This window comes from Mastacembelus armatus, chromosome 3 (genome assembly GCF_900324485.2).
Source record: "Mastacembelus armatus chromosome 3, fMasArm1.2, whole genome shotgun sequence".
Lineage (NCBI taxonomy): Eukaryota > Metazoa > Chordata > Actinopteri > Synbranchiformes > Mastacembelidae > Mastacembelus > Mastacembelus armatus.
Genome location: NC_046635.1, coordinates 19270315 through 19286698, shown reverse-complemented (window position 1 = coordinate 19286698; position 16384 = coordinate 19270315). Strand labels below are relative to the sequence as shown.

Here is a 16384-nt window from a genome sequence, read left to right as displayed (position 1 = left end):
GACGAACAGAAAGGTTACAGGAACATCCGTGGGAACTTTACTCGCTGGATAACGATGGCTTGCCCAGAGTTTACAGGATTCTCTGAATAAACAAACCGGTATGATAATAAATAATCAACTCAAGACGCCGTCATGTTCCGAATAGGTAGAATTGATTTTATCATCAAAGTGAGTAATAAAAATTGATTGTTAGACACAATGTTTTGCTAATTAACGCCACTTAGCTAACTAGTGGTGCCAACCCGTATAAGTTCTTTGGTGAAAAGATCTAAACCTGCTGTTACCTTTAGCCTTTAAAGTCATAAAAACGCAGGTTTAACATTCGTAATGAATCACCAAGAGGAAAATCATCAACAGTTTATTAAAAAAGCGCCGCAATTTTACATCAGTTTAACTCAAATCTAAGCATTTAAGCTAACGTGCTAGCGTGTTTGTTGTTGTTGGCCAAAAATGATTTACCCTGCGTTAGCCAGTGCAGAAGTCAGACAGACAGCCTGGATACAGCTCCTTAATGATTGTATATTGATATATTTTCATATAATATGTGGTGGGAAGACTACTACAGAAGTACTGTTCCTTATTTAATGCACTGATACATTGCTGCAATGTAAGATAACTAAGTACTCAAAGTGTTAATATAAAATATTCAGGTCAAAGATGCTCTCTAATGTTTTGACTATACGGCTAGCTCTATAATTACAATGATAGATTATAGATTATTATTCAGTTTTGTTTTGGTCTGTAACGTATGCATCACCAGACATTACAACATCATAATAAATTATCCAACACAGAACAATCAACATAATAATATCAGCAAGAAAACACACATAAGCCACGCCCAACAAAGCCAAACCACACGCTACATCTCTGTCTCAAAAAAAAAAAACACTGCCAAGCAAAGTAACGTTATGGCAAAATATTATGTCTGCCTGTAGTCTATGAAAAAAAAGAGAGGAATCAAGTATATGCAACATAGTGGCTAAGAGTATTTATTTCTGCCTGTAACCTGACAGTTGTTATTCTGCACAGGTTAATGGCCACTCTTGCTTCTTCCGTCCCTACTGCCCTCGCCTCTTTTCTTTCCATGTTGCTTCCCTGTGGCTTCGCTGTTGGGCCTTCTCGGCTCTGTGAGGGCAAGCTGGGGCTGTGGTGGGTCGGCCGCTCACTGGAGGCTGGATCCCTGCTGAACAGGGAGGGGGACACAGAGTGGGCTTGGAAATTTCACACCGACTTGATGACTCTCAGCCAAGAAGGTGAACTCTCCATGTATTCCAAAACAGGACAAACAAAACGAACAGAAGTTGAAAAGGTAAAATTGAATGCAAACCTTTACATTGAAGAACAGTAAAGCAATGATTTTACTTGCCATCTTGATGTCTTGTCAAGTTGATTCCTGTTGCACAGAAAGTCAACATAGATTCAGTGATGGATTTATAACGCTATTGCTCATATGGGGTTTGTTGGGTTTTGTTTTTGTATTTTGTAAACTGCCTTGAGATGATTGCATTGTGATTTGGCACTGTACAAATAAAACTTAATTGAATTGAAGACTAAGTCTTTACCATAAGCATGGCAATATGCTTGCAAAGAAATAGCTAACAAGCAAATGTTTAGCAAGTATAATGTTCTAATGTCACCATGTAAGTTTAGTATGTTAGCATGCATATGTTTGCTATTTAGAATTATACACAAAATACAGCTGAGGATGACGGCGATGCCATTTGCTTTTGTCAAAAAAACATGAAACTTTGACTTGATAGTGCCATGAAGAAATGACCGCCAAAGTTCTATCAAATTCTGTCTTGATACATCTAATAATTCACTCGCAAGTACAGATATCAGCCTTGTTGATGTTGGAGCTAAAGGTCACCAAATTCAGGAATTTTCATACTTGTACTTCGTACTTGTAAGATCAGTTTGTTTTTATAGATATTAGATCTCATTGAAGTTTTTGGCTACATGCTTAGTAGTTTTTCTTATTTTGAAGTACATCTACTGTGCACAGCTCAGGGAGTCAAAATAAAACACTGTTCCAATAGTCACATATAGCCTGTTGAGGAGCCTGAATTATGGCTGCACTGACTGAACACTGAGGTCTCCAATAAACAGCACTGCCTGCAGAACAGTAATGAGCCCTCAGATACAAGGACACTGTTCTTATAAAAATAGAAATGCAAATTCCAACTGTAGAATCTGTTTATTAATGCTTATCCAGTTTTGTGTTGATGGTTGTGTCATTAAGATTCATAGTGTCTCAACAAAAGCATTCTCTATTCAAAGGACACCAGTCAGATATCAGCCCAGCAGAGTTCTTTGCCACGCCTGAACCCATCCTGACTCACTGATGTAAAGACACCCTCAGTTGAGTCAGGGTTGAGGTCCTTCATAATAATTTTACATTCACCAGCAGCAGCTTTTGTTTCAAGCAGTTTTGTCTCGGCTTTAGGCAGAAGGAGAGGATTAAATTCATGCTTTTCTGTTTAATTAAGTGTCTACGCTATGGGAAGCTAAAAAAAAAAAACAGTCCTTGTAATTTCCACCAAGTATTCTACAGAAGAAAATATAACAGCAGCATCACAGATAAAAATATCTAGCACTAATAATTGACAAAGGCATCGCAATTAATTCAAAGTGCAATCTACTTTATTTTACACAAAGACTAATAGTGATTATCATTGTTATGAACAATAATATAACATTGAAATTGTTTTCAGGCACTAAACAGTTCATCTTAGTGTGGCAGATAATTTTTACTAGCTCTATAGTGGACATCTTCAGGCATTGTTATGATGAATATTGTAATGTAACATTTTCTGTTGGGTTTTTAGGCACTAATGGAGCTGATAGCGAATGAGGAAGCTCTACTGCAAAAAGCTGCCTGGATCAGGTAGGCTGGCACTCTGCTTCAAACCAAACACAGTGAGACGTGTTTTTTCTTGCAGATCCTGGGCATCATGTACAAGCCATTCATATAAACAGTCATTCATTATTTCTGCATTGTTTACAATTTTCTCTTATCTATGCTGGTTTCTTTGGTTTAATATGTATATATTATATGCTGTTTACCTAAAGGATCAGGTTGAAACAAGGAATTTATGACACACTTATGTGGTTAAAAGAGTTGGATGTTTCCGTCTTTGAGCATTTGTGTGATCAAATCTCACTATAAAAAGGACGAGAACTGTAGGATAGGAATTCAAAAATATTCTTGAATAAGGCACATGAACTTTTTTGGTGAAAATAAAACACAATTTAGTTTATTGACAATATCCTAATTTATTTATAAAAAAACATACTTTCTCAGGGATATTACAGTAAAGTCCTGGCTTATTGTCCATGGCTGAGTGTTGAGTGTTTTCAGTTTACACTAACCTCTATCAAGATGAAAACAAGTCTTTTGATATAAACACTGAGAAGCTGAATTTATAATTGAATTCTCTTTTTATTCCAACACTTTTTCTTGTGTCACCTACAATTTCTTCTGTTGGTAGTCACAGATTTTTTTGTCTTACCAGTATTGCCTCATGCTCCAGGCTGTGGGATGTGCGGTTTCCCAATAACAAACTGGCCTATTTTTCTATTCAAGAGAGTGAAACTGGAACAAATTGCACCCCTCATTTTCTGCCACTAATTCTCCTGTGATGGGGGCACAGGGGACAGTAGTTGCATTCCTGGCAACACCCCAGATAAAGTCTTTATATTCTTGGTTATCATACAGGCCATGCTTTCACATGATATTTGACTTCACTTGCATTATATGAACTTTCATTCTCTTTTATGTTCTAAATATTTGTACTGTGAGTTACAGTTACAGTGACACCAATAGGGATAAGACGTGAAAATGTTTTCTCTTCATGTCAAACCCCCATTTGGTGTGATTCAAAACATCTACACTGTGTATTGATCTGATACGAGTAAGCATGTGGTGCAGCTGACAACACATTTATATAACTTATTTGTAATTGTTCTTTATTTCTACCTCAGCTTTGCTGGCCAGGCGCGAACCAAAGCCCAACAGAATGTGGCAGTGCAGTGTGCATGTAGAGAAGTGTGTGCGGGTGACTGTGTAGATGTGTGTCTGCGTGTGTGTCAGGGCCTTCAGCCGGGAACAGAGCTGCTGTTGTATGACGACACGGTGGGAAAAAATCAGACAACAAGAAAACCTGACACACAGGACACCTCCTCTGCACATCAGACAGGTAACTACAGAGATAGTTACTATCAAAGAAGTGATGTCTTTTTTTTTTTTTTTTTTTTTTTTTTTTTTTTTACAGCCAGCCAGGTCACAGATACATCAAACTTAAAAGATAACTAGTTTTATGGAAGGCCTAATCCCTGGGTTTGATGGTTTATTATTATTTTAAATGTTTTACTTTTAGCCTGCAAAGGTTAGTATGTCATTAATAAAGGGTTACTGGCCTGATCACTCTGAGGCCCTTTATCTACAGTATTTAGTACACTATTTACTCAGTAGTGTGCAGTGGGCTTATAGGAGCTTGTTGACAGTAGCACACTGCTTCTGCTGGAAATGAGGCTGATGAAAGCAGTGAGACTGAACCCAAACAGTGGAGTGGAAGCCATAAAAACAGTAAGATGACAGACACTAACATGTTCTGTATTACTGAGGTGAACTGTGGAGTCAGGTGAGGGTCATCACACAAGTGCCACCTATTACATTATACAAGTTAATATATAAAATTAAAGACCGCAAGTTTATTTATTGTTTTATCCCATATAGATATTGGTAAATATCAATACTGACTTGATGTAATTATTAAATCACTATTATTTGAATAGTGAGAGTCCTAGCTGTCTTCCCCTTCTTATGGTCTGCTAACCACGATTGGTATTTATGCATTATATCCAATTCTGAGTAACTGTTTTACTTTAAGTATCCCTGTCTAGGATTTCTCATTGTTGAGTGCATTAGCTCACTGGTGTATTTTTTTAAATAGTTTCTGGGAAACAGTGGAACTCTTGTTGCACAGAGGGCTAAGCTAATCAGGCTTTGGATGCATCTATTACTAGGATAAATCCATTGTTTGTTATGTCTGTTCATGGGTTTTGTTGAAAGTAATCAGTAATAAAACCTTTAGGTAAGTATTCCGATAAAGTGGCCATGATTAATGTAAACAAATCGGTTGCAGCAGCTTCAGTCCACATCCTAAGTATTCATACTCTCCACCTGGTGGAGCTAGAGAGACATTTAACTTGATGTAGATTGGATTATTTTCTTGCCACATTTTCAATAACAAGATCCCAGAAACCTCATTAACCATCCGTCGTAATAATTAGTGTCATTTATAGTTAAATGAAATGTTCTGAATGTGAACACAAATGGCTCTTGTTAGATAAATGAGCATTGACTTCACTGATGAGCACAGCGAAGAGTTGAGAGAGTCGAGATTATTTAACATCACTGACATCAGTGTCACTTGACAGCTCTGTGAAATCTGGAGATAGATAATTAGAGGATGAATCATTTTTGGTGAACATAAAATACACCAATTATATGTAAATGCCAAGCAAGAAAGCTAAATCATTCAAGCATGGTTGTTAAATAGAAATAAATGCTCCAGCTCTGTTAATCCTTTATTATTTCTGGTTCATTGAGCATTCACATGCTGTGATTGATGAGTCTTTAAGGAGCACCTTCATGCAGAAAATATCAGCATCATCAGACTATGGCTGTGCTGTAAATATCTTATTACATTTTTGCTCTTGCACTGATTTAAGCAGGTTGAGCCTATAAAGCATGAAACCATCTTCAAAACAATTGAAATGAATACTGACTGAGTCATAAAATAAGCAATTGATCTATGTAATGAAGTTGTATTGTTGTGGTAACAAATATTCAGATTTAGTGGAGAAAGTATAGCTGTAATATAGGGAAGAAATATAACAGAAGGTAGATAAAATACGCTTTAAAATTAATGAAAGCAGAATCAGCAGTTATAAAGAATTGTTCAAATGAAAAACACAACAACCAGAGGTAGCTGTTTTACTGCTTTGACACGTTTGTTTTTATTGGACAGATAGCAACTCAGAAAAAGACCCAGGGGCCATAATTACTAACAGATCAATCATTCAAGAAAAGCAAGAAGAGACAGTTGACAAACATGTGGAGAGAACACTGGAGGAGGAGGAACAACACAAAAACACCCGCCGATGCTGCAAGAGGAGTCACCCAACCACACACAGGAAGAAGAGGAGAGCTAAGAAAATCCTTTCTGAGCCCAGTCCAGATAGTGACAGACCATTGGACAGCAGTACTAAAAGACACACAGACTCAACAGACATAAATAGTGACCCAACAGCAGGTAGACATGCAGACAGCACAGGTAGTGTCCAGGCTGCTCTCACAGACTCTCAAGGCCTCTCTGGACTCCCATCAGTCCGCTGCAGCTCCCGCCTTGCTGGCAAACCCCGAAGGGTTCACTGTCGGACTAGCTGGATGAAGCGGCCCCCTGCCTGCCAAGAACCAAGGGTTCACTGTCGGACCAGCCGGATGAAGCAGCCCCCTGCCTGCTCAGGACCACCCAAACACACAGAGGGACAAACACAGAGCTCCGCTGAGAGTGCCAGCTCTGTCCCAGAAAAGGCGGATACTTTGAAGATATCAGGCCTTGATACTGTGGCTATTGCAATAACGTGTGCTAACAGGGAAGCTCATGCGTGGCATCCAGAGACGAGAGAGAGGCGATACAGATGTTCCAGCTGTTGTAAAAAGTTCTACCAGCTCAGTCACTTAAAGAAGCACCAGTTCAGTCACACCGAGAAAAAACCTTTCACCTGCCATGAGTGTGGGAAAAACTACACCTCTGCAGAAAGCTTCAGAGCCCATCAGGTAGGTGATGTGGCCAGATGACTAAACACATAAACTAGTATAAACACTCTTCCTTCGTTTCTTTCCTTATATGCTGTACTTAATTCTTTTTTTCCTTTTGTTTCTATCTTTATGGTGTTCCCCTTTGTATTATTTCCTGATTCTTTCTCTTTCCCTCTGTTAATGATTTTAATTAAATGTATATATATATTTTTTACATAAACACATACTGCAGCATAGTCATACATTCTCATTAATGATCCCTTGTGAAAGAAAGCTGATGTGAGTGTCAGAACTGGAACATGCAGCAATGGTAGACGCAGTCCTGGTCTGATGAGTCATGTTTTCATTTACGTCACGTGAATGGCATATGTGCATGGTTTACCAGGGGAAGAAATGAGATGCGCTGGAAAAACAAGTGTGATCCATATAGGTCCCACCTAGCATCTTACAGGACTGAAAGGATATGCTACTAACGTCTCGGTGTCAGACACCAGAGGGCACCTTCAGTTGTCTTGCTCGGGGTAAGAGCTGTTGTGGCAGCTCTTACAGGCAGGTGGTTTTAATGGTGTGTCTGATCAATGCGCGCCTCCCCATAAAGACGTGGCATGCATCTGCAACAAATGATCTACACGAAGTGTGTTCAGAGAGTTCAGAGTTGAATCTCACTTGGTATGAGCAAGTCTTACAGAAATAAAAATATGCTGTAGGATAGGATACAAAGCCTTTGCATAATTCTCCTTTTTTTCACATGAACAATTATTATCTACAGAAATTATTTTACAGTTTGCAATGAACATCTGAATGTCCTGTGGTAGACAAAATAAGACACATGGAGATATTTCTTTTCAACCTCCACTGATGTATCTTTGGCATTTGTGACATTTTTTTTTAAAAATCAGCCTTATACACCAATAACATTTTTTTTTTGGATAAGTTAAATTGGTCACCAAGTATTTATTTTGGTTTCCCTTTGTCTTTATTCTTTGCTAGTATTTCTATCTTTATTTAAATGGATGTCTCCCTGTATGACTTTTCAGGAGTGGTGCAAATAGCAGCTCTAAAAAGAATCTTTTTGTTGTGGTCACTGACACCCAAAGCTTATGTTTACTGCTGCCATTTGTGCTGAAACATTTCCTGCTGTCAGCGTCCACTTTGCTCAGCTACTGAAAAAAAAAAAAACATCCACTCGACGGGCAAAATGCAAGATACAACAATAGCGGGTTTTTGTTGGTATTTGGAGATTTTTCTTTACACACTGCTCCCTTGGTGGCCAGGAACTGAGTCATCATGCAAAGTAGCAATTTTCCCATCCCAGTGAAGAATAATAGCAGTAGTAATAAAACATATTATTTCACATAACGATGGTATTATTTACAGATGAGTCACCGTGGGGAGCGTCCGTTCTCCTGTCCCCACTGTGAGAAGACCTATGGCCTGAAACGGGACCTGAAGGAGCATTTAGTCGTGCACTCTGGAGAAAAACCTTATACCTGTGAGCAGTGTGGCAAGGCATTTACACGCCGCCCCTCATTACGCATCCACCGCCTTCTTCACTGCAGCAAAATGATCTACATTCAGCCTCCGAAGGTAGGGCTGGGTTTTATTCCATACAGTTAAATCACTGCTTATCTGTGCCAATATTTTCAAATTACTGCTGGTATAGCGAGGAGGACAGTGACAGGGCAGCCAAATTAATATGTTTTTACAAATGCATAGTGTTTCTCATGAAATCTGCAAGCACAAAGAATGAATATATTTTCAATTGCTGCTTCTGCTATTTTACCTTCCATTCATTCAGCTGTAAACATTTATAGAGACATTTTTGTCTTTGCACAGCTCAACTAAATTTTAAACTCTTTCACGTAGCATCTTTAAATCTGCATTCTGTGGTTTTCTCCTTGAACGCCAGTTTAAACTTTTAAGTACTCAAAAAGCAAGAGAAAAAGCCATGCTGAACTTGACTTTTTTCCCCTAGGTACAATGCACAGTCTGCCAGAAGTGGCTGGCTAACTCCGGTTCTCTGAGGAACCACATGAAGCTCCACACAGGGGAAAAACCTCACATCTGTCAGCATTGTGGGAAGTGCTTCAGTCAGAAAGGTAATGTCAGATGCTACTCATCCATCATTTACTTTAATTATTAAAATGATATAATGACAGTGTTGCAAAGTGTATTTATTAGATTCAGACGTTTTATCCAGTTCCCAGTTTATTAAGTAGCCAAAGTTAATGTAGTCTAAAACAACAATCCTGTAGTAAATCCTGTCATCATTTGTTTTTTGTTTTCAAACTCTTCTAAAAAGGTATTGATTCAGCTCTATGGTGCCGTTGAACTGTACAGCTGTCTCAATTGCACATTAGGTGTTTTACCATTTTCAAGGAGAATGTATTTTTCACTGAGAACAAAAGTAAGCGAAACAGGTGCCTCCTCCAAATAAAAAAAAAGCCACAATGTCACAAACAATGTGCAAATAAGACCAATACATATAAAGTAGAATGGTAGAAAAATTAGCCCTATCTACACCAGTTACAACATTAATGGTAATGTTTTAATAAGCACTGCAGTGTGATTGCCCATTCTGCAGAATGAGGACTTTTACATTTGATACTTTAAGTACTTGTTGCTGCTAATACTTATTTAATATTTGCAAATAATGCCATTGCTGTTTGTACTGTATAGGTATAAATTCCACCTCTGTTCACAGTGTCAAAGCCTTCCCTTAACTGTGAAAGACAGAATGCATCATTTTGTTATCTTCACACTGATGAATTAAATGACTCGATTATTTTCAGCAAGACAAAATTACATGGTTGTTTTTGTCTCCAGCTGTGATCATTTCGTACAATTTGTGTTTTCATTTGTCAAAGTGACAGCATCCATTTTGTGAAAAGATCTAATCTTCACACATTATTGAACAAGTCAAACTTTACTCTGCCCTGCTCCCTCTGCAACCACAGCCTCCCCCATCTGTCTGTCTCTGTCTGACTGTCTGTCTGCATGTCTCAGGGAACCTTGAGTGCCATTTGAGAATTCACAATGGAGAGAAGCCCTATTCCTGTTCTGAGTGCAACCAGAGTTTCTCTCAGAAACCAGACCTCCATCGACACATGTTTTCCCACACCGGGGGAGGTTTCCTCTGTAGCTATTGTGGAAAATCGCTGAGGGACCCACACAGCCTAAAGTCGCACGAGAGGCTGCACACTGGAGAAAGGCCTCACTGCTGCACTATCTGTGGAAAAGGTTAGAATATATTATCAAAATTTTAAAGTCAAACACAGTTGGGAAAATGAAATCAAGGGAGGAAACAGGCTGGGGACTAGTCCTGTAATCTTGTCTAGCCAACAAATCCTAGGAGGAATATTGTCCTATTTGCTCTGAAATTGGAATGTCCATCTCCCTCGGCACAACAGTCCTTACTCCTCGATTTGGAGCAGAGTCTTTCTGAAACTACCACAAATCTGGAAGGTTTGACATAGTTGCTTAAAACCTGCCATAACTGGTTCTTTGGTGGCTTCGAGGAAGCACAAAAAACAACGCTGTTAGTTGACTATTCAGCCTCCTTTTAGCATCATTGTCAGACTCACAATAGACAGTTTCTAAAATACAGTATCAAAGTCAATGCAACTCAATCAGAAATGTTGTCTCATTTATGTCAGACCTTCTTCTTCCTCATGAAAACCTTACACCTGTTCAGAGTTACAGACAATGTAGCTTTGCACTACTCCCCAACACCTGTGTAGCAGGTTTACCCGCACCATGAGACTTCCAGCCCTGCTGACACAGAGACGGGGGCACAGTACAATAGTTTAATGGTCTTTATTAGCTATTTTAGCAGTTTTAGCAGTCAACACCCCCCTGCAGTCCTCCCCAGTTCCATTCCTCCAGTCTTTTGGAATTTTAATCACGGGTGGTGCCTTACCTTTGCCCACACATACATTGCAGACTTCATTGGTCGTTTCCACCACCACCTGACTCAACATCCCTGGCACTTTGCAGCTGCTGGCTTCTGCTGCCAGCTACAGCCAGCTGTTGTTGGCTGAGTCTGTTTCCTGTGATGAACCCTGGGTACCCACTCCTCCCCTAAGTAACCAGATCATCATTGGGAAATTAGTTGCACTAACAGTGACTGGGTTTAAAAGACTTGCATCTCTAGTAGGAACCATTGGAATTGTCACATAATAGGAAAGTTTTCCAACTAACCCCACCCTTCCAGTTTCTGATTGGCTGAACACACCTGATCCAGGTAATCAGCACTGGGTAGGGCAGGAAATACAGAGTAATGTTTTACTGATACTTGAGTGCTACCATATACGCATACCATTGGTCTGTTTTTGTTTATTGTTGTCAGGCTACACTTTGGCCACCAAGCTGAGGAGACACATAAAGTCGTCTCACCAGATGGAGAAGCCCTACAGCTGCCACTGTGGCGCTTCCTACACTGTGAGGCAAAGTCTGCTGAGGCACCAAGCTCAGCACATGTCACAGGAAGGGACTCAAATGGAGGCGGAGGAAGCTCATGGAGAGGAGAGGAACAGCAGCAAAAAAGAGGATGTTCAAGAGGTTGTGGTTTTAAGCTCCAGCCACCCAAAGCCAGTCAGAGGCAGACCCAAGAAGAACTCACTGCCTCAAGGGGCAAGAGAGGATGATGGAGGTCAAGCGGAGCAAAGTCGAGGACAAAAGAAAAGGGAAGAAAAGGAGGTGAGGCAGCTAAAAACAAAGGTTCAAGAGGATGACACTTTGAGAGGGGGAGATGGAGAGGCCTCAAGCAACATCCAACATGCCATAGTCTATGTACACACAGACAGTCTGTCTACGCCAAGCTCCACCCCTCTACTCCTCTCCTCGGAGAGCTCTCTGCCTACAGGGGCAGGGACAGAGCAGGAGCTGGTTGAGGTGGTGATAACTGAAGGCACAGAGCAGTGCATTGTGGTCCACGGGCAGCAGACCGTAGGAGAGCTGCTGATCTTACAGGAGGAAGGGAGTGGACTCTGCTCTGTGGCTCAGACAGTTGAGATAAACACAGTGTAACTTAAACTCTGGCAGATGTTTCGGTGAACTATCAAGGGGTCGTGTCACACTTTCACAGTAAATATTAAGTCATCTCAGTAAAATTTGTACAGAAGTGTTTGTTTTGTACACCTCTCCGCCTTCAATCTACCTCATCTAAATTTTCTTCAGTTCATTATTTTTTTTGCATGTCCCAAATTTACTTTAAACATCTACATAACAGATGTGAATCCATTAATGCACATGTGGGATGGGAGAACAATACAAACAGTAACATCAGTATGTTCCAGTTGAGAACTAGAGAAGTGAAACTCCTTTCCTGTACTCAGGACCCACCATGACATATCCCCAAGCCCCTTCAGCAGTGAATTTTGTTTGTGGTGATTGTTGAACATCAGCGCACTGTTTGATTCTGAGTGGCTGACACCAAAACGGTGACATTTACTGTTGATGCGTAAGATAACTTTGAACATTTAATGCTGTCAGAACCCATTGAAGTTGCGCTGGAAATATCTCAACTTCACATCAAGTCTTCTGCATTTAGTCCAGTTATTCCCTGTGGTTAAAAGAAACACAATAAAACAGTAACATACATCTAAAAATATAATGCACTGTATGTGTTTGCCTTTATTCACATTTAAAGGCCCTGTACTCCCACACAATAGTTTTCACTTAGCTTACCTGGTTAGACCTCTGCACTGCTTGGAGGTGGTCACCATGTACTAAACTAACAGGTGAAATAAAGCTAAAAGAAGTTGAGGGTGATATCAAACACAGTCTGTATACTGTGATGTACAGGACTGTGCAAAGGTTGTAGGCACTAAAAATGCACATGGGATGCTTTTAATATAACATACGTTTATAGTTTTCCATGTATCAGTTAATTTCATACAAAGTGCAGTAAAGGGAACAAAACCTAAATCTAATCAATATTTGCAGCACTTCCCTTTGACCTCAAACCAGCTAACAGTTTTCTCTGGTTTGACCTGCACACAGTTTCTTCTGGTACTTTGCGGCACCTTGGAGGACCTGCTCTTCATGTGATCCCACACTGACTCCACACTGCTCAGATCAGGTCTCTGTGGGGGTCAGACCATCTGCTGCAGGACTCCTGGTTCTTCTTGCCTCTGAAAATAGTCCTTCATGAACTCTAGTTGGTTCTTTATGGGCTTGTTGTCCTGCACAATGAACCTGGGATCATTTAGATACGAATCTAAAACATCTAAAGTGCCTAAACTTTTTGCACAGTACTGTAGCTGTGAGGTCTAATCATCCAGAATTAATAAAATCACCTATTTGAGTTTACCATCATGCAATTTCGTTTTCTTACCTGTGTTGGGCTGTGTATTCAAGTGCTGGATATGTAAGTTACTTTACTTTACCGAGTGATGAAGTGTTTCAGTCATCTGAAACCACATAGTTCCATATATTCAGTTTTTTGGCCACTAGAACAATCTAAACAGAATCGGATATGTTATCACCTAATAAACTTGCATTTGTTTGGAGTCAAATACAATATTCACTCTCCTTTCAACTCTGATTTGGTCTCAGCCAATTCCTAAGAACAGACAAATGTTCTGCTGAATGTTCCACTATCTTCAACAGCTGGCTGCTAACACAATTGATTGCTTGGTGTTGGAAATGTAAACTCAATAATATACTTTGTCACAGGTGCTTTCTTCTTACCAACATGTACATATAGACAGCAGCTGCAATGGCAACAGTTGACACAGAATGCAGAAACAGTAACAATGAGAACAATGAGTTTCTCTTCAAAACTCATTGTTCTGGTGATTCAAACAGCTCATAACTGCTTTCTTGGACCTGCAACATTGATTTATCATAACACGCACACCAGTGTTCCCAAGGACCCTGCAGTACCCATACATGAGGTAGCCATGATGACCACACAAATATGTATCAAATCAAACATCAGCTTAAAGGTAAAAATATGTAAATACAGTTCTTTGCAAAAGTTTAGTCCCTCTGGGTATATTTATTTTTTCATATGTGAACGCAACCTTCAGCTCTTCTGCCAATTTTTTTTTCTTTCACAATGCCTGTAATATCAGAATTTTTTGTGAAACTCTCACAGAAGTGTTAATTCTGTTCTGTATTTTTGCACCAAGGTATGAGTTTGTTCTCAGTTCAATGTAGTCCAGACAATCTTCAGTTAGACGTATCCCTGAGTACTCCAGTGACAAAGGGCTTCGAGCAACAGACCATGTAATTGTTCAAGCCTGGCCAGGAGACCTTTGTTGGATGTCATCCATCATCTCTCTCCCCTCATCTCCTGTCATCTTCTACTCTCTGCTCCCTATGAGAGAGATAAAGATAAAGATGGCACCTATAATAGCTGAGGGGATAGGTTTTGTGGTTGAAGGAGCTAGTTGAAGTGGTGATAACTCCAAAAAGCACTGGCATATTGGTTTTGGTATTGGCATTGGTTGAACAGTACTCTCACATTTGTGCCATGCTATCAAGTATCGGAGTTATTCAGGCAGTAGCTACTTTTTACATATAATGTGAAAATTACTATTAAAATGGTTATAGCTTTACTTGAAACATTTGCGATTTACTGAAAGAGGCGTGACAGGAAGGCTCCAGTTAAAGGAAAATGGAGACAAAGGTCTAGTTATGAGATAGGACTGGAGTCCAAAAAGTGATTTAAAACATTTTTTTAATTCATATATTTTTGAAGATTCTGGAGCAGAGACGTTATCACAGAAATGAAGGACTGCAAAACTAAAGAAGTAGCAGAAATCTGGAGGCAGCAAAAACTGTCACTGAAAACTTCAGCATCACACTGTTTATCCGCAGTTCCTCGTCCTGTAGTGTTTTTTTTTAGAAAGAGATAATGGAAGGGCTTAGTCATGTTGTTGAAAATAGAGACAAGCACGTCAGCAACTGGTGAACATCTAAAAAGACTCTCCATATTCGACCCGATTTCAAAAGCTGCTAGACATCCGATGGACACACAACACATAATGCACTGAGACTGAAAAATATCAATTACAATGAAAAATAAATCCAGTGATACAGTATCAGCTACTCAACCTTCTCAGGCACATTACCCCCACCTTACAGTGTTTGTTTATGGGTTTCTTTTTTATTTTGCTTTTGAGCTGTAATGTACTTTGGTCATAAAGATGCTGTTGTTAAAATGTTATACACTACAAGTCAAAAGTTCAAAAACACTTTCCCATTAAATTAAATAAGTAAATGTGTTTGAACTTTTGACTGGTGGTGTATAAATAAAATTTTGATTGATTAATTGATTGAAATGACTACAAAGAAAAGAATAGATGCTGAACACCCACAGACAAACTCTATTTCCATCCATCTATTTCGATACACACATTTGGGCACTGTCAGTGTCCCTCAAGATTCCCTATAGCCACTCGCAGCTAGGACTGTCTCTGTGGCATAGAGATGCTGACCCACAAGCTCCTCTCTGACATTTCTCTGAATTTACTGAATATTTAGGTGCATTTCTTAAAAATGTTTGTGAGAAAACATAAACGTGGCCTGGGTTTCCTACTCCTTTTAGTTCATTTTCTGTTACTGACCTTTCCTTAGTAGATTATTCAAAGAAAGTGTCCCTGAAATGTTTTAATTGGCTTTGTTCCTTTGGAAAGGCACATTTTCCTCAGCTGGCTTTTGGACTTTAAAAAAGAGGATTTAAAACCTCTTTTGTGACTTATATTTTAGATGTTCATATGCTTAGAGAAATTACATTGGGCCAAACTCAGGAGGTTTGTCATCTCATCTATTTAGCTGCCTGTTTAGTCTGTGCTGTTGTATTTATTTATTTCTATGTTGTCTTCATCTCTCTCTCGCTCTCTCTTTCTTTTTCCCTCTGTCAGAGCTGCAGATATGACCTATAAGGGTCCAGAGTCACTTCTCGCTTTGCTCTTCAGGCTATTAAGTGAAAAAAATGGAAAGTGTTTATTTTTTTTCCAGGTGGGTTCTGAGCTTCATTTTTAAGGAGCTGCCACCGAACTGTCAAACGGGATTCAGGCTGTTTTCCTAAACTGCTGCAGCAGTCCAGTAAAACTTCAGAGTGATTTAGCGGTGCACTGACTGCAGGCATTGTAATGCATTGCCACAGATGGGAGTTTCTTCATTGGAAATGTTTTTGACCACAGCAACGAAAGAGCATTGTACTTCATTGGTATTTATACTGGTATTTATACTTGTGGGAAAAGCCATTGGATGAGCAATAAAGAGAGTGCAGACAGACTTTTTCAGAATATATTTCTTGCAAGAAAGGAGCAAAACAGAATAGAACACAATCGATCAGTCTTCCCCAGTTGTTCCCCAGTTTCTCAGCTCCTATTAGGCTGAGGCCGCTACTTATACAGACATACAAAGTAAATGCAAATAATCCTCCACATAATCAGATAATTAAGTCTGTACTTCCCTATTGTTCTACAAAGTGATTCCCTAATAAGTCTATATTCTAAAACTCTATGTTCTCATTCAACAGTTAACCAACATCCTGGACGTGCTCTCTTATACTTGTCCCTTCCTCACACCTAGTGT

General features: G+C 39.5%; 1 protein-coding gene across 3 annotated transcripts; it reads left to right on the top strand.

Annotated features, from left to right (window-relative positions):
- Window positions 1-12446, top strand: znf408 (zinc finger protein 408). Of its 3 annotated transcripts, none has more exons than XM_026294076.1 (9): window positions 1-98; window positions 1033-1312; window positions 2832-2890; window positions 3988-4202; window positions 6039-6850; window positions 8210-8419; window positions 8808-8931; window positions 9839-10072; window positions 11181-12446. In XM_026294076.1, the coding sequence occupies exons 2-9, from the start codon at window positions 1037-1039 to the stop codon at window positions 11858-11860; spliced, it is 2610 nt and encodes an 869-aa protein (XP_026149861.1). In that variant the 5' UTR covers window positions 1-98; window positions 1033-1036; the 3' UTR covers window positions 11861-12446. The 3 variants fall into 3 exon arrangements, with proteins under 3 accessions (XP_026149861.1, XP_026149862.1, XP_026149863.1); XM_026294077.1 differs by having other exon boundaries at window positions 18-145; XM_026294078.1 differs by having other exon boundaries at window positions 33-168.
- Window positions 12447-16384: the final 3938 nt, after the last annotated feature.